The sequence below is a fragment of the Platalea leucorodia genome (genome assembly GCF_965183815.1).
Source record: "Platalea leucorodia genome assembly, chromosome: 3".
Lineage (NCBI taxonomy): Eukaryota > Metazoa > Chordata > Aves > Pelecaniformes > Threskiornithidae > Platalea > Platalea leucorodia.
This window is the reverse complement of record NC_138825.1, coordinates 59,039,508-59,062,835: the sequence shown is the minus strand read 5'-3', so window position 1 is coordinate 59,062,835 and position 23,328 is coordinate 59,039,508. Positions and strand designations below refer to the sequence as shown.

The 23,328-nt window shown below is 40.4% G+C and overlaps 1 protein-coding gene across 3 annotated transcripts in view; it reads right to left on the bottom strand.

The window, feature by feature from the left end:
• Positions 1 to 23,328, bottom strand: part of TIAM2 (TIAM Rac1 associated GEF 2) — a 175,703-nt gene that overhangs the window by 50,771 nt on the left and 101,604 nt on the right. For 2 of the 3 annotated variants that reach the window (XM_082306988.1, XM_082306987.1), the window contains 7 exons: positions 14,591 to 14,776; positions 13,201 to 13,347; positions 9,495 to 9,557; positions 4,516 to 4,683; positions 1,755 to 1,856; positions 1,223 to 1,304; positions 222 to 314 (listed from right to left, as the gene is read on the bottom strand). In XM_082306988.1, coding sequence (XP_082163114.1) covers positions 222 to 314; positions 1,223 to 1,304; positions 1,755 to 1,856; positions 4,516 to 4,683; positions 9,495 to 9,557; positions 13,201 to 13,347; positions 14,591 to 14,776 — 841 coding nt within the window. The remainder of the gene's footprint in view (positions 1 to 221; positions 315 to 1,222; positions 1,305 to 1,754; positions 1,857 to 4,515; positions 4,684 to 9,494; positions 9,558 to 13,200; positions 13,348 to 14,590; positions 14,777 to 23,328) is intronic. The other variant, XM_082306989.1, reaches the window with a different exon arrangement.

The following is a 23,328-nucleotide window of genomic DNA, read 5'->3' as shown; positions in this document are numbered from 1 at the left end:
GGGTTAACAAGAACCCTCCCCGCTATACTGAAAGCATAATTCAGTTACTCTGTGTACGTTATCTTTCCTAATATCACATACTTTCCATGGTCTTCAGGAAAGAAAACTATGAATAGTAGAAGCCAAGGACTATTTCAGACAGCAGTACTAAAGCTCCTTCATGTTTTGGGACTTTAAAAAGATAATGAAGTACAGTATTAAACATAAATACGATACAATACCTTCCTTGTATGCCAGTCCATCAGGGAGAACATCACTCACAAATATACGGGTGAGATGCTGATTTTCATCAACTTGTGCTGTGACAGCAAAGCCTGAAGTAAAAGAGGTTTAAATCAAATAAACTTTCTCGGAAACATTTCCCTTTTATTTTGTGTATTTAGTAGACTCTGCACAACCAGAGGGAGGATACTTCTCGTGAGAACACACTCACGGAGCACAGAGAAATTATCACATTGTTTCTCAGTCATTGTAAGACCTGTTAAAGTTAATAGGACTTTTCAACTTCCAGGAAATGTCGTGCTGTGCTGTAAAAAAACAAATTACATTTCAAAAAAATATTTTCTGCCTCAGCCCCATATAACATTTCAATAACACAGCTCATCGTTACGGTAAGAGTTCTGCAGTGTGTCCGTCAGACAGAGGGGCCTTAAACAGATCCAAACACTGGAAATGCAAACTATAAAGCAGCAAATCCATATAGACCAGTGAGTGAGACAGCCCAGAAAGGAATAATTTATACCAACAGACTTGCAGCTAAAGAACAGCACAGAGCTGCCTTACAAAGGTATCTTTGCAAGGTATATAATTATTTCTAGGCAAAACCACCTATGGATAAAAAGCCTGTCAGAATTTGTACCAAAGGACACTCTGTTGATACTGTGCCAAAAGAGAATTCCACTACCAAAAAAGGGGCAGACCTTGACCATGGCCTGACTGAGACCGATTGTATTAATCCTGGCAAAGGACATTTGTCTTCTGACAATTCCATGCTTGAATTATTTGGCCCGTGCAGTAGAATTAGAAAGTGGACCCTTCCCAAACATAAGAAATGCTCTTGCCAGTGTAAAACAACCAGTTTGGGTCTTTGTTATAATGCTTCGAGTCCTTTGCAGACTCAGACTTTGAGCTATCAAGGATGGCTCTACCTGCTCTCAGAGACAGAAAAATCCTGAAGGGAGAAAGTAAGCAATGAGAAGAACAAAAATTCCTGAGAGCTTACCAAAATCACTTATGTTTTCAGTCTTTGTAAGATGAATGTGATAAACATTTAATGGACAAATTTCTATTTCATCATACACCTGTTGGAAAAAAGCAATAACAGAAGTCATCAAATTATGAAATTGCAAGCATCAAAACCCAAAGGTACAGCAAGAGAAATAAGTACAATGTTCTTTGCATCAATAAAGAGCCAAAACTTGCTGTCTTTACACACAGAACTGTGTTACTGTGGCAGTGGGACTAAATGCAGACTAAGCTAAAGATAAAAAAACCAGCCTGGAGTAGAGGCACTTTGCTTCTGGACCAGAAGCCCCACTTAAATCTTCAAATGGTTCTTGAAGAGAGTGTTTGCAGTGCCTAGCCACCCAAATGTCTGCATAGGCATGGACTGTGTGAACGAGGATGGCAGAATGCAATCCAGGAATAGCTTTAAAAACTTATTTTAGATCTAAATCACACATATTTGTAGGTGATAATTCAACTGTAGCTACAGACATCATGGAGCTTTATCTAAAAGGAGTCACACTTTCCTGGTCTACTATGTATTCGTATGGTTCAGGAGCACAATACTCAGTATTTTCATCAACCAGTCTTCTGAGTTGTAGGCCATAGTGTCTTGGCTCCAGCTGTTTCATCTAAGGAATAAAGAGAATGGGGTTTGGAATTTGTTACTTATTTCCAGAATCCCAGAAGACAAAGAAGCGACACACACACACACAAAAAGCTCTTTAGAAATCATGCAAAAGCAATCCTCAACAAGTCATTTTCTAACTATTTTTGTGGTATAAACAAAACTAGCTGCATTGCTTAGAAGATAAGGTTCAAGTGCAATTTCCATGTTCCCTTACGATCCTCCCCAATCCTTTCATAAACACTATGTCTTGGCTATTAGATTAACTGAGCACTGCTATATGTTTCTAAAGATATCACAACTGTTTTCTGTCCTTTTGAACTTACGCTCACAACCATTTTTTTCTGTGACTACTTTTAATGACTCAGTTCTGCTCAGCAACTTTTTCTTCTGATGTAGAAAACGTATATGCATGTATGGGCTATTAGGAGAGGGGATGGAATGGGAAGCAGGTTCCCTAAGGGGTTGCCTTTATTGGATTTTATTTGTATTGCTGTGTTCCATCTACGATCAGAGAGTTTCACCTATTTTTTTTCACCATGTGAGGTCATAGCAAAAATCCTGTCTCAACAGGAAGTCAAAGGGAAATAGGAATATTCCCAAAGGATATTAGCCTGGAAGTGTTGAGCCCCTGATGGGAGTCTCTCTGAAAATCAGGATGCTGGTGAGACCACTGCACAAAACATTTCGTTTTAGCGTATTAATAGAGCAATATTTCTAAAAGAGGAGGAAGCAACAGTTCTAAAAGAGGAGGAATGACTGCATCCCTGACGGTTATTTAACCTCTTTAACACATCTCTGCAGCTTACAAAATCTAAATCTGCTGAGTAACTAGTAATTACCTTAACATTTTATATGTATAACAGTTCACAAGTTGCATGTGTTCTGTATCGTGAACAATTGTATTCAAATGCACACTTTTTCTATATGTGCTACCCAAAAGCCTCAGATGGAAAACAGAAATAAGAAAAGTATAATGAATGGAAAAAACCAACAACCCCTTTGAACTTTATCCTTATACATATAACATTCAAACATGTTCTGTTAAGAAGAAAGATTCCTTACACTCACCAGAGCAGAATGAAAATGTAAGAAGGAAAAGAACCAGGATAGATGAGCAGAAAGTATTCAGCATTAGAGAATGCTTATGAAAAGCTTTACACACAGAATAGAAAGAAAAAATAAAACAGAAAAACATTTAAGAAAAAAATCAAATCATTTAAAACTAAATTTTCATGCGATACAGACAATGAAAAATAAAAGTCAGCTTTACAGTTACAAATATTTTGGAATGATGGAGTAAGAGAGGTAAGGAATTTCCTTTTCAACTTAATTTTACGTTTATAAATTATATTTCCTCTTTCAGGGGTCTTGCATGTCACTGTAACTACTCCCAAATGTTTCAGCTCTACCGTGCCATCTGGTGGTCCAATAATATCTCAGACAATCCCTTTAGCCTGCCTAGGTACAGTCAATTTTTAAAAAGTAAAGCCACGCATTAATCTGTTTCTCCAGGATTCAGTCTCCACCAGCAAAAGCAACAAGATGATTTCTTCTCAGTGATGCCATGGAGACGCATTGTGACTTGGCTAAATCAGTGTCCTTATTTTGATTTAAAATCTATGGTTCATCCTGGATTTTTAAAAACTTGTATAATTTAATAATTTTTTTTTTGTTTACAACATTACCAGGTGCAAAGAGTAATTAAATTGGGGCCTTTCCTCCATTAGAAGCCTCAAAATTTATTAACTTCAAGCCAGCTGCATGAGCTCACCTGAAAGTTCACACTTAGCTATGCTAAAAGCTACAGCTGGATTTTGTACAGAGCAGGACTCCTTTTTGCCTGTTTTTCCCCTTTACTTGTGAAATGAATAAACTATATTTACCAGTTGTCAGAAAACAGAACTTCGGAGTAAAAAGTTAGGTTTTTCCAAAAAGCCTGTTTGCATAATTTAAGTGACTTGAATTGTGAAGTTAGAGCTAAATTCAAGCACTGACACAGGTGGAGACAAAGATGCTAGGTACGTTGCGATGTTCTAGAGGTGCTGGTCTTTTATCTGTAGTTAAAATTGGTATTTTTACTTTACCTTCAACCTGTGACTCAGTTTTCTGTCCCAAGATCAATAGCAGTCCCTCTCAAATTGCTGGCACTGACTTTCAGAAGGGAATGCACTCTTTGAAAGTCACAAGCAGAGCTGGTATTTAATTAAAAGCTTAAAAGGGTCCTTTAAGAAGCAAACATATATGATAGCCTTTGTCACAGCAGTCTTAAATGTCTTAATCTCCTGGCATTAACTTAACCAGTCCCCATTACTCCTCTGTCATTAAGTTGCATATAACAACTGGGTTCATTGCAATGCCAACGTAGAGTGGACACGTGCTGAGATTTCTCAGGGGCTGACTACCTGGCAAACCGTCACTGCTCTTCAAGTATTCACCATGTGGTCTCGAGCAACGCTTCTTGAAAACCTTTCCACAACCCTACTACCTTGGCTACAATACATAAATAACACAACTAAAGGAAACACAGCAATGTGCCTTAACACAGTGACAGGGAGATGCTAGTATTATGCTCTCACTATTTAGACGTCCTCTGATACATCACATTCCTTCTAAAGTCCTCAGCTATTATCAAGGTGCAATCGTACATGAAAACTGAGTACCTTGCATGCCAAAGACAAAACATCTTCCACCCTGTGCTCTGGCTTGAGGGTCAGCGCCACTCCTTGGCCGTCACAGAAGTGAACATACGTTTGTGTTTCCCAAGCACTCTCCTTCTGGATGCTCTCTGGCACTGAGCAGTAGACATTCAAAAAGTCATCGACTTGCTGCTGGAAACAAGGGAGAAACGTACAACATATGTGGATGTTGCAAAAAACCCCAAAAGTACAATTACATAGGCAGTCTGCAGTGGGTGTGTATTTAGACACGGTACTGCGTATCTCCTGATGGCAAGGCAGGGACAAAGTTCTGTTACCTGCTCTCACTATCAAAGACTTGATTTTCTTGAGAACAGATTGCACTTCCTCTGCATTCCCATTACGGGGTTTTATGCCTTTATCTCATATTAATTGTTGATCTAACTCGAAGTGAAAATATGTAGCTACCTGATATTGTATCACAGTGCGAATAAATTCTTAAGAAGAACTGACTACTACAATTTTACCTAATTAACAAATGCGAAAGAACCTGAATTACTGTAATTTTGACAGAAAATGATAATATAGTAAACTTCCAGCAGAGAGCACTGTGGAGCAAGGCTTGCCATAACATAATAAAGGGCTAAAGCAGGAATAAAGTGTTCCTATTCTATTTACAGTCTAAGAACATATCGTTTCATAGGTAGCACAGGGTATTTGCCTGTTTACCATTTTGCTTCACATTCACCCTTATTCCAAAGCCACTCGGCTTGATTAAATAACAACATCCACCCTGAATAAATTTCCCGTCGTTTTCTCACCCTTCATTTTCACACTTTCTCCTGTACTGCACTTCAAGCTACAAGTTTCAAAGGAAGCCACACAAGGAGAAGAAAAACACTGAGAGCTGTTCAGAATTTGGAGCTTCACCTATATATTTGGGTCTGCCTATTCAGCACGTCACTTAAATACCCACATCAAGACATTTACCTTCACACAGATAGGGTCCCTCGATTCCCCTCATAGTCAATGGAAAGGGACAATAACCCCATGAAGTGGCAGAACTGCCACCCAAGACATATCTTCAGATATCCTGAGCTGTTCTCAGGAGTGCCTACCTCCCTAATGCTTTTTCTTTGTATTTTTATTTGTTCGTTCGTTTGTCTGGCTTGGGGGTTTTTGTTGCCTACATAAAGCCCCTTGATTATGCAATTCCTCCTCCTGGCTCTGCAGGGACACAAGCCCAGGGGTGCACTGCAATTAAAAGCTGCAGTAAAATCACTGCACAGGGACTGCTTCCCTTGCTGCAGGCAGGAAAGTTATTGACAACAATCTACAAGCAGCAAGAGAGAGACCAATATTATTTTGTTTCTCCACATAACAACCGTGGCTGTGAAAATGATGCAGTAAGCATTCCTATTCAGCTAATTACCAAACAATGCCGAAATTCAGGTTGCAGCCAACCCAGAGTCTGGCACAGTAATAATTTGATGCCAGAGTGACGCTGGTTTTGGTGGAATAATATTAATGAACTAATGGCATTTGCAAATCTTATATCTCTTGCTCAACTGTCCCTTTTAACTAGCTGAAAATGAAATTTCAATTAACACAGGTCCATGGAAATCCTACTAAAATCCAGCAACTACTATACCTAACAGGAATCCTGTTATGCTACTGCAATTAACGGAGCAATGAAATCTACACCAGGTGAAGTTTCACCTCGGTGGCTGTGGTTCCAGACTGCTCATAACACTGGTGTTGTTGAAGAAGATAATTCCCGTAGAAGCGTGGTCCTCTCAGAAAGCACTGTATCAAGTGCCTGGGAATAAACGCTGACCTCCTTCCACGGTGTAAATAAGAGAAAGGAGAAAGGGCCAGGCAGGCAGGCTGCGAGAGTTGAGCAGGAATGAAGTCAGACTGAATTCTCCAGCGGCTTCCTCCAGGGGAAACCGAAGCTACGTTGCCTCAGCCAGGGAGATGCTCCCAGCAGCTCAGAGGTTTGTAACTACCACAATGGTTTATTGCACGGCAACAGCAGTTCTTCAAATCTGTCCAACAGAAATAAATCTCACTATTGCCAGAGATAAAAACAAAACCAACCCAAAACAGAGGATGAAGGTGATGAGAAATAGGTTTAAGGCCACCTTCTTCCAGAAGCTTTTAAGACAGGACAGAAAGTTCTGCAGCCAGTTAAGGTGTTTTCCTTTCCTTGCCACGTACACTGGTGCCCAAGCATACGCCTTCAGATAAACTCGCCTCTGTTATTAAACATGACTATGTTCCTTAACTGCAGTCAAGGTACTGTTGCTTCATCCACATTTTCCATCTCAGAAAATCTGACATGAAAACAGATTTTTTTTTTTTCCCGGTTATGCCTGCAGTGACTAATTCTACAATAGTTCATTCATTCATTGCCACATAAAGTTATAACAACCCATCCAATTTTCCAGAAATAGCCGCCAGGATTTGCAGACTGTCACACGTTGTGCCACAGGGCTGCTGCAGGACCAATAGGTTACTTCATAATTTCCCCCCACTATTTGCCTCTGTTTTTATCATCCTTTTCAGGGAAAATACAGCCTCCCTGGCAGACTTCGCTATTCGTCATTCACTGCACTCCTCAGGTAGCGTTTTATAAAAGTTTTGATGCTGGTTTTGTTTTTCATTTGAAATCAGCCAATGAAACTGGGCTGATGCCAAAGTAACGGTTTTCAGAGTTACGATGAATCATTTCTGAGTTGTTCTATGATTCATCAAAATGTCAGGATCTTAAAAATGCCCACGCTATATTTAATTCCCATTAAAAAAAAAGGTTTTAGAAATAAGGTTGAGATAATAATAATAACAACAATAATAATAATGTTTTTCTAGAAATGAGGTTGAGCTCCAGAGCTCTGCTTCAGCATCTAAATTGGGGTGGGTTTTTTCAGTCTTGAAACACAACCCTGCTAAACTTTGTAAAAGCTTGGCCCAAAATCTGCAGCAATGTTGCCCCCACGCTGGCCCCCTCTGCCCAGGGCTGAGAGCCCCTGCCCGAACTGGGAGCAGGCTGCTCTTATCCAGCAGCTACGGAGAACACACAAACCCTGCTGTGAGAGCTGGGTCAAGAGGCCAGACCTTGTCCCTTCCCCAACACGGCAGCAAAGGCAGAGGACTTCATTCTGCCTGCTCTCCGGCACCTTCAAAGCCTTTCTCTGTCTCCTCGAAAGGGTTCAGGAAAAGCAAATGAACTTCTTACGCCAGAGGACAGGAGACCCACAGCAGACCCCACTGCACAAGGCAGCACCGTCGACCTCCCAACCCCAAGGGGGTCGGCGCTAAACCAAAGGACTGGCGTCACAGCCTTTTGGGAGAAACCTTCAGGGGGTGCACCCAAGAGATTTTGCCTCTTCTCAGGTTTAGGAGGAACCAAACCTTTCCATGTTTTAACAGGACCAGATGGGAACGAATTGTATTTGCTGTCTCTGACGTGGGAAATGGATGCCATCTCACACCACACACCACACCCAATGGTACCTTCTGGAGGAATTCAGAAGTGTTCTCTACAGGAGATAATTTCACCCAGAAGTCCCCCATAGTTATAATTTATTTTGAAAAGAGAGGAGTGATTTGGTTTAAATACTCTCCCACCCCAGGACATAACAAGCAAGTGGTCAAGTAACTAAGGGAATTCAGGTGTTTCAATATACTTCTTCAAAGAACAGACAAAATGTGAAGATACTTTCAGGAGGCAAAATAGCATTATAGGATTAGCTGCTGTCAGTGGGAGATGCCTCTCTCAGTGGTATAACTTCTGCATAATTATATATGTCTTTCTTACCTAGCCATTAAATGAATGCACTTGATGAGAAAATGAACCATGTAGCACATAATGATACAAAAAACCCCATAAAAACCTATGAGAAATGATGAACTTTGTCCAAACCTTCCTCATGAGATTCATTACAGCTCTTCATTATAGTTAATCATTTTCAAGAGCAATATTCCATTTTAAATGTAGATTTTAACTTTTTGTCTAATACCTGGTATACAAACGCAGCTAAAAGGGAACAGTACTGTAGTATGATTTTTTTAAAGTCTTTCAAGTTTTAAACTGCATCGGGGGATATCTGGTTCAGGGAACAAAGGAGGAAAACGGACGGGGGTAGATGGGAAGACAAATACCCCTTTGAGTCTGGCACGTGTTGCCATTAAAGAAATCCAGCTATACCATACAGAAACCCTGTGCCTAAGACTTCATTTGAATTTTTCATTTGGAGCCTGCACAAGCCAAGAAGGATTCTGTCTGTGTAAGTACACAGACAACACTCAGTGGTCCCACATGTATGTGATTACAGATTTTGGAGCGTCCTGCTTTGCTTCCAGACCGGGGCACGGCGATGCTATCGCCAGGGAGGCTGCGGGAGCTGAGAGCAACCATGACTCAGGCCAGGCAGGGGCGAGCAGCAGCTCCAGTCCCTCCTGGGCACCAGAGAAAATCAGCCACAGCTATTTACTGAGTAACGCAGTTGAGGGGATGCTGCTTCCTCTTCCTTTACTTGGGCAATCTCCAGCTATACACTAAATCACACTTCTCTGCTGCTATGCTCCACAGACTTTAATTAGACTTTATTTGCCTTTATACTCAAAATACAGAGGTTCTGTTCAAGTAGGCAAATGGGAAGAATACACCTTGGGTTTTGCCACACTGTGAAGGATGCTTTCAAACAAGCTTGGTTCCAAATCATTCTCAGACAGTGTATGCACTGTAAGGATTAGTGTTGTGAAGAAGCTTCTAGGGATTTTTTTTATTATTATTATTATTTTTTGAAAAAAGGGTACCATGCATGTTCAGAAACTTATGGTAAAGTGGTTTCATTAGCAGAATTATAATCCTTCCATCTAACACTATCATTTTATGAACCTCTGTGGAGTTTGTTAACCAGCCTCATCATCCACTTAAGAGAAATATATTCAGGAATTTAAAAATAAGATGGTGCAGAATGAGGACAGGCATATCTTACCTCAGCAGAGTTGGCTGAATTCTGGACACCAGCAAATCCATGTCCTCCAGCTGAATCAAAAATCTATTAAAAATATTACAGATAAATAAATAGGTTGAACAAATAAAACCCTTTACTTCTTACCTGGGTTAGGTAAATTCTTCGAAAAATAAAAATGAAAACTAAATGAATAAATATATACCAACCTGCTAAACCCCAGGGATCTTTTTGTACTTTTTATAGCTTTATTCTAACTAGAAGAAGTATTAAAGAAATACAAATCTCCCTCTATAAAGAAAATTTAAGCAAGTTTTCTCTTTCAGACTACATGTACACTCACATTTGAATATGTATAAAAGCATTCATGTCCTTGTTTTTTCCTATCTACTGTTTAGCAGTAAGATTAAAGTATTTCACCTTCAAATCATGCACTACACTCAAAGTTATAGTTTCACCCTTGGGGATACTGTTAGGTACAGCTACAAATCTCATAATGATTTACAGGAACTATTTCAAATCATTGTTGTTGTTTTCTAAAACTTCTTACCCTATAGTTTTTCATCTCTTCTAACCGAGCAGTTAGCTTGACACTATTGATGGAAACTTTTAGCTCAGCTTTAAAGGCATACTTGACCCAAAACTCGCACTATTAAGTAATGAAAATAGCTGACCACTGTGTCTGCTTTGGAAGTGATGAAAGCAGAAACTGAGACTTACATTCCCCATCTGTTTCTAAAGCTTAACTACTAGTATCTCACAAAGCTGTTAGGCTTATTAATAATTTTTTTTAAAAATCCAATAAATAGCTATGGATACAATCAGCTATTTCGGTGATAAGAGTTGTATAAACACACAGATAGATCTATATAGTTTATACACGATGCTGAAATTTGCAGGTAATAGCATTACCCTCCTGAAGTGCAAATATAAATAGCATTTTTTTTAGCTCCTTCTGCAGTCAACAAATCAGGACAATATCAAACTTACATCTGAGCATTTTTTCTTTAGGTTTTTCTTTTCTTTTTAATTTTTTTTTGTACTAGCAAAAGCCTTTCAGATAATCCAAGACAACAACAAACCCTCTCTTAAAATTTCGTATGAAATCCAGTTTCTGCCAATGCAAATAAAGGGCACCACTTCTGAACTTCCTCTTCCTTGTCTCACCCACAGATGTAATCAAAGTATTTTATTGTTTATGATTTCTCAAAACAGTTTATCATTTAGACACAATAAAGCAGATAAGCATTTAAGAAACTGAGGATAATGTGAGCATAGACATCCCCCATCTGCTACAGTGCAGTTTTATTAACTGATTTGTAAAAGACTGAGCTACTTCATTAATGTTTACGAAAGCCTCCCAGCATAGAAACTCAGAACCTTTTTTTTTATTGATACCATAAAATTAAACTTAAGATAAAATTAAGAACTTCTCTCACACAACAATGTTCAAAAATATACCATCTAATTTTGAAGCTAGGGTACAGCAGATTAAAACATACCAGCTCCAGTCAAATGAACTTTAATTAAATGCAAGAAAGCAAGACATTTTTAACCTATTGTTCGACACAGACATCGCAGCACAATGAGCAGAGAAGCGAGCTCCACTTCTCTGCTTAACCCAGTTTCCCAGTGGGCTGGAAGAGGCGACAAGAAAAGCAGCCTCAGGCCTATTCTGATTTTGATACACAATTACGTGCATACACAGAAGTCTGAGCAAGGACATGGCTCCCTTTTCAGCCACCTTCTAGGTTCACAGGTCAGTTTTCAAGCCATACCCTTAAAAATTCCTCAGTTTATGGGTATGAGTCATAGCCTGGTGTTATTCATATGCAACACTCAGCATTTACATTTCCTTAATTTTATTGTAGGATGTTTAATAAAAAAAACCCAACAACAACAACAACAAAACACAAAAAAACCACCCAAGAACCTCAGCTGAGGGATGAACAAGTGTTCAAAAAATGAATGCTTTTTTGGGCGAGCTGGTTGTGAGGTTTGGAATAAGGAGGGTGACAACGCAGCAGGGACACCTCTGCCTGCACCAGGGCTCCCTCCTCCACAGGAGGAGCACTGGGAGGGCAGCAGGAGCCTCCTCTCCTTGCCATGGAAATGAGATTCCCTGTCCCCGAGCTCTGCAGAATCCCCTTCACGGGCTATAAAGCATATGGGAGGACGTATTACCCAGTTAAGACAGAGAGAGGTATCAGCTCTGCTGGGAACAGAGCTAAGGGGCATAACATTCCTTCCCTCGGGGCTCTTATTAATAAAGAAATAGAGGTGCAGGACTCACAGACTGGCCTCACCTGCTGGGGAACACAGGGGAAATTATGTAAAAAGGATGACCTGGAGAAAATTTCTCCTTCAGTTCTCTCTTTCATAAGACAGACTTGAGTTTTATTCTTATTGAATTTCACCATGTAAACACATCTTGATCGATATGCTAAAATGGATAACAGTCACCCAAAGAAGCTTAATCCCAGTGTAACACATAGATAAATATTTACCTATTAAAAATACAAACCACTAGACCAGAAAATCCTGACGTGTTATTTTGCAACATCAAATCTGTTGCATCAGCTCTGGGACTACTGCAGTATGTGTACAGATAGGCTTGTTTAAATATTCCACAAGCAGATTACCAGATGCAAGGACAGCTGATTTTCAAGTGCCGATCATAGATTTTTGACTAATAAAATCAAAATACAAGGGCCAGAGAACAGCAGGAGCAGTCACCTAATGAACAATGCACAAAATACTGCTTTGCAGGAGAAACAGCAGACGTGGCAAAGGCTAGTGAAAATAGTAATGTTCTGAGTGTGGGTGCTCCTCTACTCCTCCTGCCTCACTGTCAAGGAAGTGTCTCTGCTGTTATTTACCTTTTTGTCAGGGAGAAGGCAGTGAACTTTTGGTTCACATTTAATTGTGTCTTTATTGAGAAAATACAGACTCCTGAAGTGTGGGGTTTACACTAAATGCATGCATGGGCCATTAGTCTCACAAAGAGAAAATGACCCTGTGAGATGCTGTAGCTTCATTAGCAGTAACGCAGCCCTTCAGCGGGGGCACGCATAAGCACAGCCCCTCTCCCCGTGGCCAGCCAGCCCCAGCACATCAACCCTGCGCCAAGCCTTCAGCTGGTGTAAACTGGCACGGCTTTATTAGTCAGCTCTCTGCACCCGCAGCTGGCCTCCTGCATGACAGCAGTCGTCTTCTGTCGGCTAAAATGTACTTCCAAGCGGGGCATGTTGGTTTGAGAGGCCATGCCAAAGACTGCTGTCTTTGCAGCAGTCTCTCCTCTTCTTCCCTTGAAGACTCACCTATGTTACTCCACATTAAATTGCAATAGTACGTCAGAGTCCCAGTCATAAGCCAGCACAACACTGTGTTAAGGACCGTGCATACAGGCTATCTCCAAAGAAACCCTACTTCCAAACAGTTTGCAATGTGCCAGAAGGCAAGTCTTGTTACAAATTCAAACCAGATGCTCTTGTGCTGCTGATAATAAACTAACCCACTAGGTCAAATCCTCTCATTCACCAATCTTATTTATCACAAAGAAACCCCAAATTAGATATATATTCTTCACAAGTGATGTTCCCATTGCAAGTCTGCCACATCTACTGAAACTGCGAATGCAAATTTGATAGACAGACATCTCCTACCCTATGCACCAACAGCACCTCGCAGGATGAGCCCCAGCAGAAACAAAATTGCAAATAAGATCTACCTGAGTTATGGAAGGTCGCTTTTCTTTTCCTTTTCTTGCCAATGTGTCCAGTCCTTTTAGCGAAGAAAATAAACCCTTCTTATTTCGGACTCTTTGTGACAGAGATAGGGTACGTTTCCTGAGAGCAGCTTCATCCCTGGAGCAGATCTATTTAAACACAGAGACAGGTCTTCCTATATCGCTTTCGTAAGAGCAAAATATTGACAGTTATTTCAACTTGAGGCATCATACGAGAGTTACTTCAGTTCACCTCAATGTAATACGCTAAGGTGCAAGGGCAGTGTTCTAAACTTTCAGCAGTGATGCTTGTTTTGGTATTCCCGTGGCACGATAGCGCAATTTTGTTGTCATGGGGCAAAATTAGAAGGTCATAGGAAGGGACGAACTGAGAAAATAGTGCTGTGTACAACAAAAGAAGTTAATGAAAAGACTCCAAAGAAGAATGATAACCTGTCATTCAGATATGAAATTGCTAGATGAAGGAAGACTCTCAAAATTGCCGAACATAGGAGATAAACGTGCTATGGCACTGAGTTATTAACAAGCAATGACATAAACCACACAGATAAAAACAGTGACAGAGAGAAACACATTCCCTCACGGGACTTTCAGAACTACTATTCAAACTGACTTCTCGTGCAGCAGATGTGGTCTCACCCCCCGCTGCCAAGATCAGCGTCACAGCCCTGCCAAGGTTAAAGAGCAGAGGCGAATCTGCTACCACCATACTTCACTTAAAGCCGACAGGGTGACAACAGCTTACAGCAGCTGAGGGTCTCCCTCATTTTTCTTTGCAAACACAGGCCACAGTTCTTAAAAAGTGACTTATAATTTTGGATTCTCTCTAGTTTTAGCCTATTCTAAAAATACTTCCTCTTCAGGAGAGTGTCGAACTTTTTCTGCAAAACAGAGCCATCTGGGACCTTCCAAACAGATCAGCTCAGCTCAGAGGGACCTGAATCACTTTTGGAAATTTCAGCGTTAGGCTTTTTTCACTCTAAGTGACTTAGCTCCTATACACTTTAAACTCCGAACTCAGTGGAGGTGAAATTGCAGTGACAAAATTTCAACACAATGACTCATCTACATCTGAAGAATATTTTTTTGTTTGTTTCTTTTTTAGATATAGGCCAGAAGTACCCAATTCTGGAGTCCTCAGGGGCCAAAAAAAAGACATGGCCATATCCTCATGGTTTCAAGGTCTGTGTCTGCAGAAGAACATTTTTTTTTGCAGTCAAGGAACAGGCAGAAAGGGAGAGAAGGGAACAGGGCTGTCTGAGACAATGCATGTGGGTGCAACCATGTATTATCCCAGCACAATTCCACATCTAAGTACAATATTAATGATGGCTTTGTGTAATGCACCCATGAAAAGTGCATTCGGACTTACCAGTGCATGGAAGGATGAGACGGAGAAAATGCCAAGCCGCCCCAGTGCCAATTTTGAAGGACGACTGGCAGCAGCCAAAAGACTCTTTGGGTTTGGGAGCTCCCCACCTTGCAAACTGGCTAGGTAACACCGCATTCGGAAAAGGTCCATGTTAAATTTTTCCAGGTTCTGTTCCCATTGCTGGATCTGTTTAGATATAAAAAGGGACAATTAAAAGGGGAAAAATGTCTTTGTGGGCTGCACTGAAAATTCAAGCTCTTCCACAAACCCATAGTAAATTATTTTCATCTGGTGGTATATGGATTAGATTAGTTATTCCCTGCCAAAACACACTCAGTCATATTGCGTTACATCAACCCGAAAGATGGCTTGAAATAAAACAAAGCTGGTGGTCTTAAATGCATACTGACAAGATGAACATACCATGAACTTCGGGTAGTTTGATAGCCACAAAAGCAGTTACATAAAACACAACCCTGTGGTTCATGAAGGCTTCCCCCGCCCGCCCCCCCCCATCTCTCTCTTTGGGAGATTAGTTTTGTTTCCTTCATTTTTACGAGCTTAGATTGTATAGCTGGCTGGCTGAAAGCAAAGCTGCATAGCTACACTAATGCACTATGCAAAATGAAGTAGCTACACTGATAGGTCCTCCTCATTCTCTACTATCATCCTATGGCCTCTCTATCTGTAAACAGGAGACAATATTGGCAACACAACCATGCATGGTTCTTTGTCTGACTAATACGTAAAGACATGCTTACGCTCAAGCAAACTGCAAAAATGAGCTATATATGCCCAATATAAATCACTGGACCAAAAGCAAGAATGTAAACATACCCTTCATGTAATTCTTCAACATATCAAACACAGGTACATGCAGATGTAACAGAGACCTTAATCCAGTTTCAATGTAAAATTAGAAAAGTGAAGAGATTCAAATATTTACTAGACAAATAAAGTTCTGAATCAAGACTCAGATGACAGATTTTAAATATCTGTGTAGATACACACTCATCTACACAAACACATTCTTATGCACTGCACAGAAGTCCAATTTTGCTTTTCATTTCCCCAACTTACAGACTGGTAGTTGCAGCTAAAATCTGCCCCACAGTGTACGATATACATTAATACTGACAAACAGTACAAATAAAAAGGCAGCTGTGTTTAACAGAGTAGGTACTTTCATACACGGCAAAGCAGAAGAGGCATGTCCATTAGGTTAATGTACACTAAGTTCATGTACTGAAGATTGTTAAAATCCCCTGGCAATGCTGATCTTCCACCGTCAGCTCCAATCACTGCATGTTGGTTGTTCAACAGGTGGTTTAGGGCTGCGGAGAAAGTTCATCCCATTTTCTCTAATGTGCGTTGACTTCATACCTTTCACCGGCACACCCTGCCTGTCCCTGTGCATATAGGACACTATCACCATTATCATTACACTGAGATTAGCCAAGGTTGGGACAAGCACCTTTATGACTCAGAAAACAGGCTGATAAATATAATAAAAATCTCAGGGGAACTATGACCTGCAGGCTTATCTAGAAGCAACATCAGTTCAGTTTCCTTATAATGCTGCCAAATATCACAAGAACTAAACAAGAATCTTGCCTCTTACTTTCAATGCTGAAAAAGTGAGCAATGAAAGGATGAAAAAGGCTCTGTTAACAAAATGGTGCTGAGGCTTGTACCACAACTGAGACATTACCTACTCCTGCTTCCTTACACGTGTGCTCACAAACTGTGGCATCAGTAATGGCTATACTGTTGGAAGTAAGAGGTAATCTTATTTGGCAGGGAGAGTGAATAAAGGGAAGACAATATGCCATCTTGTACATCTGCAAATGCAACATTATAATTTACGGTACACTTAAAAAAAAATCTTTCAAGGAATGACTATTAAAAGCAAAAGATAGAATTTACAAAAGCTTATCATGAGAGTAATTCACAAAAGTCCAGAGAAAAAGGACAGAGAGATACACATAATGAAGACGCCTCATCTAATCTCTCACCATTGTGCCCCAGAAAGAATAATAATTTTTTTTCTTGGGTTTATTTGATCATTGCTCTTTACTTTGCATTCTTTGTGCTCTCAGACACTCCTCACAGAGCATTTTTCTGCTTGCCAGTACTTTACGCATGGGACGACTCCAATAGGAGGTTTTGTGACGAGCTCTCTCTCCCTGTGTCGACACCCAACCAGAATGAAAACATAGATGTCAGCTTTTCACAAAGCCAAAAGCTACAAGCTCAGGTGAAGTCTTTCCATTTGGGATGACACCTCCATGGGTACAGAGCCAAGGCAACTTTGAATAGCTCGGGAACAGAGCAAGGCTTGTTCTGGGTGCTGCTGGAGTGGAGCATCCTGTCCCCATTGAGCATAAGCTGAACACAGGCATCCTTGTGGTTCTGAGGCCTTCTTCAAAATCCCCATTAAACACTTCTAGTCAGTGTATTTTAAAATAAAGATAATTTAAGAAGGGGGAGTGGGGTACAACAAGAGGACATTCTGAAGAAATAATTAAATCACGGTGTTTATCAGTCACGCAGGATGCTAGCTAATCAGCTCCAAAAGCATTGGTCATCACGACGTTACATTTAATGGCATTAGCAAAAGCTGTAGGCAGGGAATTTCTGGAATTGTCTTGTAGTCTTATCAAAACCAGGGATGTCTGGGACCAATTGGAGACCACGAACCAATACCAGCTGCTATTTGTCTAAGCCTTTTAAACTATGATAATTCTTCCTAAAGATTTATATTCTTGAAGACTAAATGGGGGAAGCACACAAATGAAAAAGCAACAACTTCAAAGCGCAGTATGACCTGGTCCATGAAGTTAATTTACAGCCTGCAGACTAGCTGCTGCAATCCTTATTCTGCTATTGTGTGAGGCAAATCTTCGCCCCACATGGGAGGACTGCCCGAAAGACGGCTCAAGGAATTAACTTCATCATGCACAGACAAAAGGGCCCTTTTGAAATCTGCTCAAAAGCAAAGGGGAAAAAGTGGATGCACCAGACAGCCATGAGAGTAGGAACGGGTGGCAAAGGCCAACAGCAGCACGAAGCAAGCCCGCAAAGCGATAAGAGATATGGCCCGACATGTGGCACGCCAAAACAAGCAAGCACACGTGAAATGCTCCTCGTGTGACCTGCTCAGCTGTTGCGCTTCCCTGCACCGCCGGCTACAGCACATGGGGCATCCAAAACCATCCTCTCTCAGACGCTGTTTCAAAACCTCCATGAGAATTTCAAGGAAAAGCATTAAAGGCCTTTCCTAGAGGAAAGGAAGGATGTCATTCTCAGTACAGGCAAATGTTAGGCAAGGATTTCTGGGTTAAGAGCACCTGGGAGAAAGGCAAGGAGGGGCCACCCAAATAAATGTATTCAGCCTAATAGGATCCCTGTAAGGCAGAGAGAAAAAGGAGGCTGTGGCAGAGAGATAGAAAGGAGTAAAATGTGGGAAGCCTTAAGAATTAGGGCCATGAATTATTTAGCCTGGGCCATCAGGAGAACTCATGCAAGGAAGCCTCGTGCAGGGACACAACAGTAATGACGTAGGGAATGCTAGGTGAGGGGATGAGTTTTGCATCAGAGACTTAGTTCAGGAATGAGTTTTTAAGAGTTAACATACAAAGGAACATCAGCATGCTACTTTTCACGTACTTTAGCTGCAATGATCATTTTCAGAACATAAATAGCCAATTCTCCTCCAGGTTAGTGAAAAAATCTATTCAGACACTAAGAAACAATTGTAAATTAATTATGTTTTAAATCACACAAACATATGAGCTAAAGGAAGATGCTCGAAAGCAGGTCTCTCTTAATTGAATAACCCTGCTAGGTTTTCTATAGGTAAACTCTAAAGTGGGAGCTTGGGAAAGGCAAGGGGTAAACGTTCAGACCAGACAATACAGACCAGCGGTTTCCAGCAGGTAACATGGGGATCCATCGTTCCTATGTGCTATACAGTCCTCTATGCAGGTGACATTTCTAGTGGCACCTCCACCTCCACTAGAACATGCCTAGGGTTTGCGGACTGTAAAGGGAGGGCCCTGACCGTCCCAGCGAAAGCAGTGCCGGTAGTTTTGCTCAGGGATGGTCCCTGGCTCCTCGCCCTTCTTATAGACCAGTGCAAGCAGTATCTTTTGGGGGGCTGGGGAAGGACTGTCTCATTTTCAAGTACCTGTTCTGTACAGAGTAAGAAGAGCTCAGTGTGAACCATGAAACCGCTATGTGAATGCTGGAAAGCAGTGCCGGAAATGACACCGTATCAACTCAAAGTAGCAATACTTCAAGGACCTAGAGGAAGGACGGAAGAAACTTCCTAGACTGCTCAACTGGTAACAACATACCAGTTTTCCACTTGGCACTTATTTAAGGTAGCACAAAAGAAAAGCTGCACAGGGAGGAGGGCCTTCTCTCGGTGCATAAGCCTCTAAAACTGATTGGATTTAGTAACGGTTCTTATACCATATAGAAACATGAGCTCCTCCCTGACACAATTCACTATCTGTAGCAGTAAAAAATTCGAAACTTTTCCCCTACACAACATCATCTTCCCAGATGGAAAGTGTCTCTGAAAGCTGATGTCAGGAACTCTATGGATTTAAAAGAAACTTTTGCTGCTGTTTTATATGAACAGTTTTTCAACCACATTACAAACAACACCAAACTCTTTGCATTCCAGTCCCTGGTTCTCAGACACAATTCATATTGTACCCATCTGGATAAATGAGTCACTCGGTTTCTGGGGACAGGGAAAAGATTTTTATTGTCATTACTTCCTAAAGAGAACTCAAAGAAGAAAAAACAACCCTCTCCCAGAAATTCCATTACTTTAAAGGACACTACAGAGATACTGTCATAACTTTTAGCTCAAAGAAATAAAAAAGGGAACATGATAGAGTACAACAACAATGATGTGCAATTAGCAATACCCTTTATTCTTCATTCTGCCTAGTGACTTAAAAAACGGTTAAGAAAATTTCCTGAAAAAACAAGACAATAACAGCTTGTTTTACAATAAATGCCATCTTTCTGCTTGTTCTGGAAGGGCAGAATTTTCATAATTTCTAACCAAAACAGATAGAGGAAATCTTATTCCCAATACCCCTGACAGCACAAAAGTACACCCACATGTACCTAATTTACATTCTTGTTAATAACCTGATTGAAATTGGCAGTACCATATGTGTGTCTATAGCTAGAGATGTAATTAAGAAAGCCACTGAACCTCATTATCTAGCTGCCCCTCCTCAAAAACCAGAAGACCAGCCCTTCCTGCACAGGCTCCCCCACCAGCTTCGTCATATGAGATAATGCTATGCAACTCCACATTCAGTAACAGTTTATTCGTTATTCATTATTTTATACTAAATCTTTGTGAAACAAAGACAGAAAATCACCCATCTGCAAAACAGTAATTACAGTGGTGAGGAGAATGGAGATGACCTTCCTTAACTTTCCTGGCTGCCTTCTTACTTCATTCCATAGTGACTGGCTACTACCAAAAGAGAAGGATTTTGCTAATGATGTAGACAGGGACCATCCTACACTGAAGTGTGACACCCAAAAAGAAATAGTACTGAATCTCTCAGAAAGTGGAGCTCTGCTCTAGCCAGTTCAAAGACCACCCAAACTGAAGATCTGTTATAACAAGTTTAGATATTGTTTTCTAGTTTAGGAGGATACGGAAGAAAGAAAAGTAACTGTATATTGTGATTCACATTGAATTTGTATGCAGCAGAACTGGCAAGTGCTAGCAAAGTTCCCTGAAAAGATTCTCTTTGAATGTTGTTACTGGAGTTTTCATCAGAATGTCAGACACTATTTCACCAGATGTTTTAAAGAAAATGAAGACATGAAATTTGGGCTTTGGGGAGCCTGAAGAATAAAATCCCCCAAACTACTCCAGTCACCTTCCTATAAATGTGAGAGAAAAGAGAAAGTATCAGGTACATTTTAAACAAAAAAAGTAATGAAGTTACGCTCTGTGTAAAAAGCCAAAGACCACCGCAGGGAAGGGAAGAAATACTAATGGATTTAATGACTACCCAGAGTAAACAGGACCTTACTGATCCCCTTATTTTGATTTTTATGGCAACAGATAAACTACTTTTATTTGGAGGACACACATGAAAACTTCCATAAAAATCACCTCCAAGCATGTGCCTGTTCTTCTCATTAATGCCTCATCATTTCAGTGCCTCCAAGTAAATATCTGTGTTTATAACCCATCTGATAAGTAAGTTAAGTATCATGTGCACAGAAAATATGAATCACATCAGAAACCTCTGAATAGCTTGGAAAACATGATTATACCAATATATTAAAATTTGAAGAGAAAAGCCCAAGATGCTTTCAAGAAACTATTATTCATATTATTGTTCTAAAAGGAGACAACACAATAGATTTATGTACCAAGTACATAAAGAAGCACACCCAGAGCTGCGGTGCTCTCAATGTGAGGTAGATTTTCCATCCCATTAAAACAAGTTCTACAGGCACAAACAGCCTCGCTTTTGACTTAATGTGCAATATTTTGTTGAAAGGGCTCTGAATAAATGCTAATAATTCCTTCCACTAACTTCAGTAGCAGTTAGACAGGGCTTCAGATTCACAGCAAACACTGTGATTTCTCTAGCAGGTTAAACAGCTAGGAAAACTAACATTTTTTTAAAGACTGTGACTCCACAGGCTTTGAAATTCATCTTGGTGCCAGGGGATTTTCAAACTTGCTACCTTTCATCTTAATTCTCTTTGGTTTAGGGGAGAAGTTACACCCTGGGGGAATACCACCACCCACAACATATTTATTACATATAGTAATATAAACACACGTGGCTGTAGGTAGTATGTGCAGAGCTGGGATTTCCAGCCGTGCCACCAGTGCCCTACTGGAACTGGTTGCTTCACTGATCTCTTCTAAACTGCCCAACGATATCAATAGCTATGTGAAGAGCTGCCATTTTCTCTTAAACAGTTACTAAGTGTAGTATTATTATTGGACCAGTAAACCCAGATAGTAAGAATCCCTGATCTAGGCCACAAGGCTGAAGACATTTCTGAACCAGTTCAATAGTGTCAAGTCTCTAAAACAATCATTTCTCTAGAAAACCAACATTTTCCTTCTCATTTTTTTGTTTACACTTCTGTTTAGCATGAGCTTTATCAATTGCTAGCCTGCAAATCCACCAAATTTAACAGATAGTATCAGATGAGCTTCTCCAGTCCATTTGCTGGACACCAAAAAGAAACATGTATGCACATTAAAATCCCTATAGCAATTTTAGAAGTCCAGGTTTCCCTACTGCAACTGTCTTTCAGGTGATGGTAACTGTGAAACAAGGAAAGGTTTTCCTTGCTTGTAAAGCCCTGTGAATTACTAAGTCTTCAGCAGAGAAGTATTGGTTTTAAATCAATACAGATGTGAAAGAAAATAGAAAGTTGAGGTTGGGTGGTTGCTTTTCTGAGGAAGAGGAAGGAAAAGGAGAAAAGACAGAAATCACAGTTTCCAAGATTATTCCCCAGTGGAAAGAAACTAAGACTGTGCCTCATCCTTCTACATAAAAAAACGCCGTGGTCCCTCTGAAGTCAATCACGCTATTTCCGCTGACTTCCCAAAATACATCACCAGTGAAGTTTTCCAGCACAGGATGTAGGGCATGCTTATAAACTACAGTACTGGCAATACCATATACTTCAGCATGGAGGAATCATAACTGCCACATGATTGAAAACACCACCAAATTTACACAAAACCAAACCCAGAATTTATATTCCTCTTGTTACTCAAAGTGGGCAAAAGACAACTAAACAACCACAGTTACTAAACAACTGAGCTACATACATGCAAACTTCTCCATCAGGAATAATGTTTTTCAAAATCGTTAGCTTACTAAGTATATGAAGAATTCTTGGTTACTAATTACATCAAGATTTTTTTTCCTTTGAAAAAGGCCATCTCTAACACATGAAATCAAAAGATTAGAAACCCAGTTATCTATTGACTTTTCTCTGAAGTGACTTTGCCAACAAACCTTCAGCAGTTGTAAGGAGAGATTTTATAGAGATCAAAGGGAGCAAGACTGGAGAAAAGGCTCATTATAAATTTATTGTTTGACTAACTAGTGGATGTTTGCACATGATCCATCTCACACTGTCTCACTGGTTTGCTCTCATTCAATGTTTTCAGACATTCACAGACAGAAGATTAACAGGAATAAATCTTCTGCATCCCTAGTGATGGATTTCAGTTCTAGCAGAACACAGCCAACTTCTTCCAGGGACTGAGCTGGAAAACAATAGCAGTTGTTCAAGGACAGAACATCTAATTAGCAGATATTAAGAGAGCATCATTAATACTCCTCAGCTGACTCTAGATAAACTACTAGCATCAGTATCTAATGGGGGGAGGGGTAAATTAAGTTAATATACACCAGGATTTTTCCTCAGTGCATGACATGTTACAAGCACTAGACATGTCTAGAAATCTGTATATTCCTCTAGGTCTCAAAACCTACTGCAATAAAAGGATGCTGAATGTTTTTCCTCCTCCATTCACCTCACTAGGCTCTGAAGCATGAAATAAAGTGACCTGGAAATAAATTAAGAACATCTGAGCACTCAAAGGGCTTATGAACATCTGCACCACAAACCCCTACCCAAACCTGCATACTTTGCTCATGCAGCTTCAGACTGAAGTGTGCTACAGGAGCTTGACAGTGAAGTCA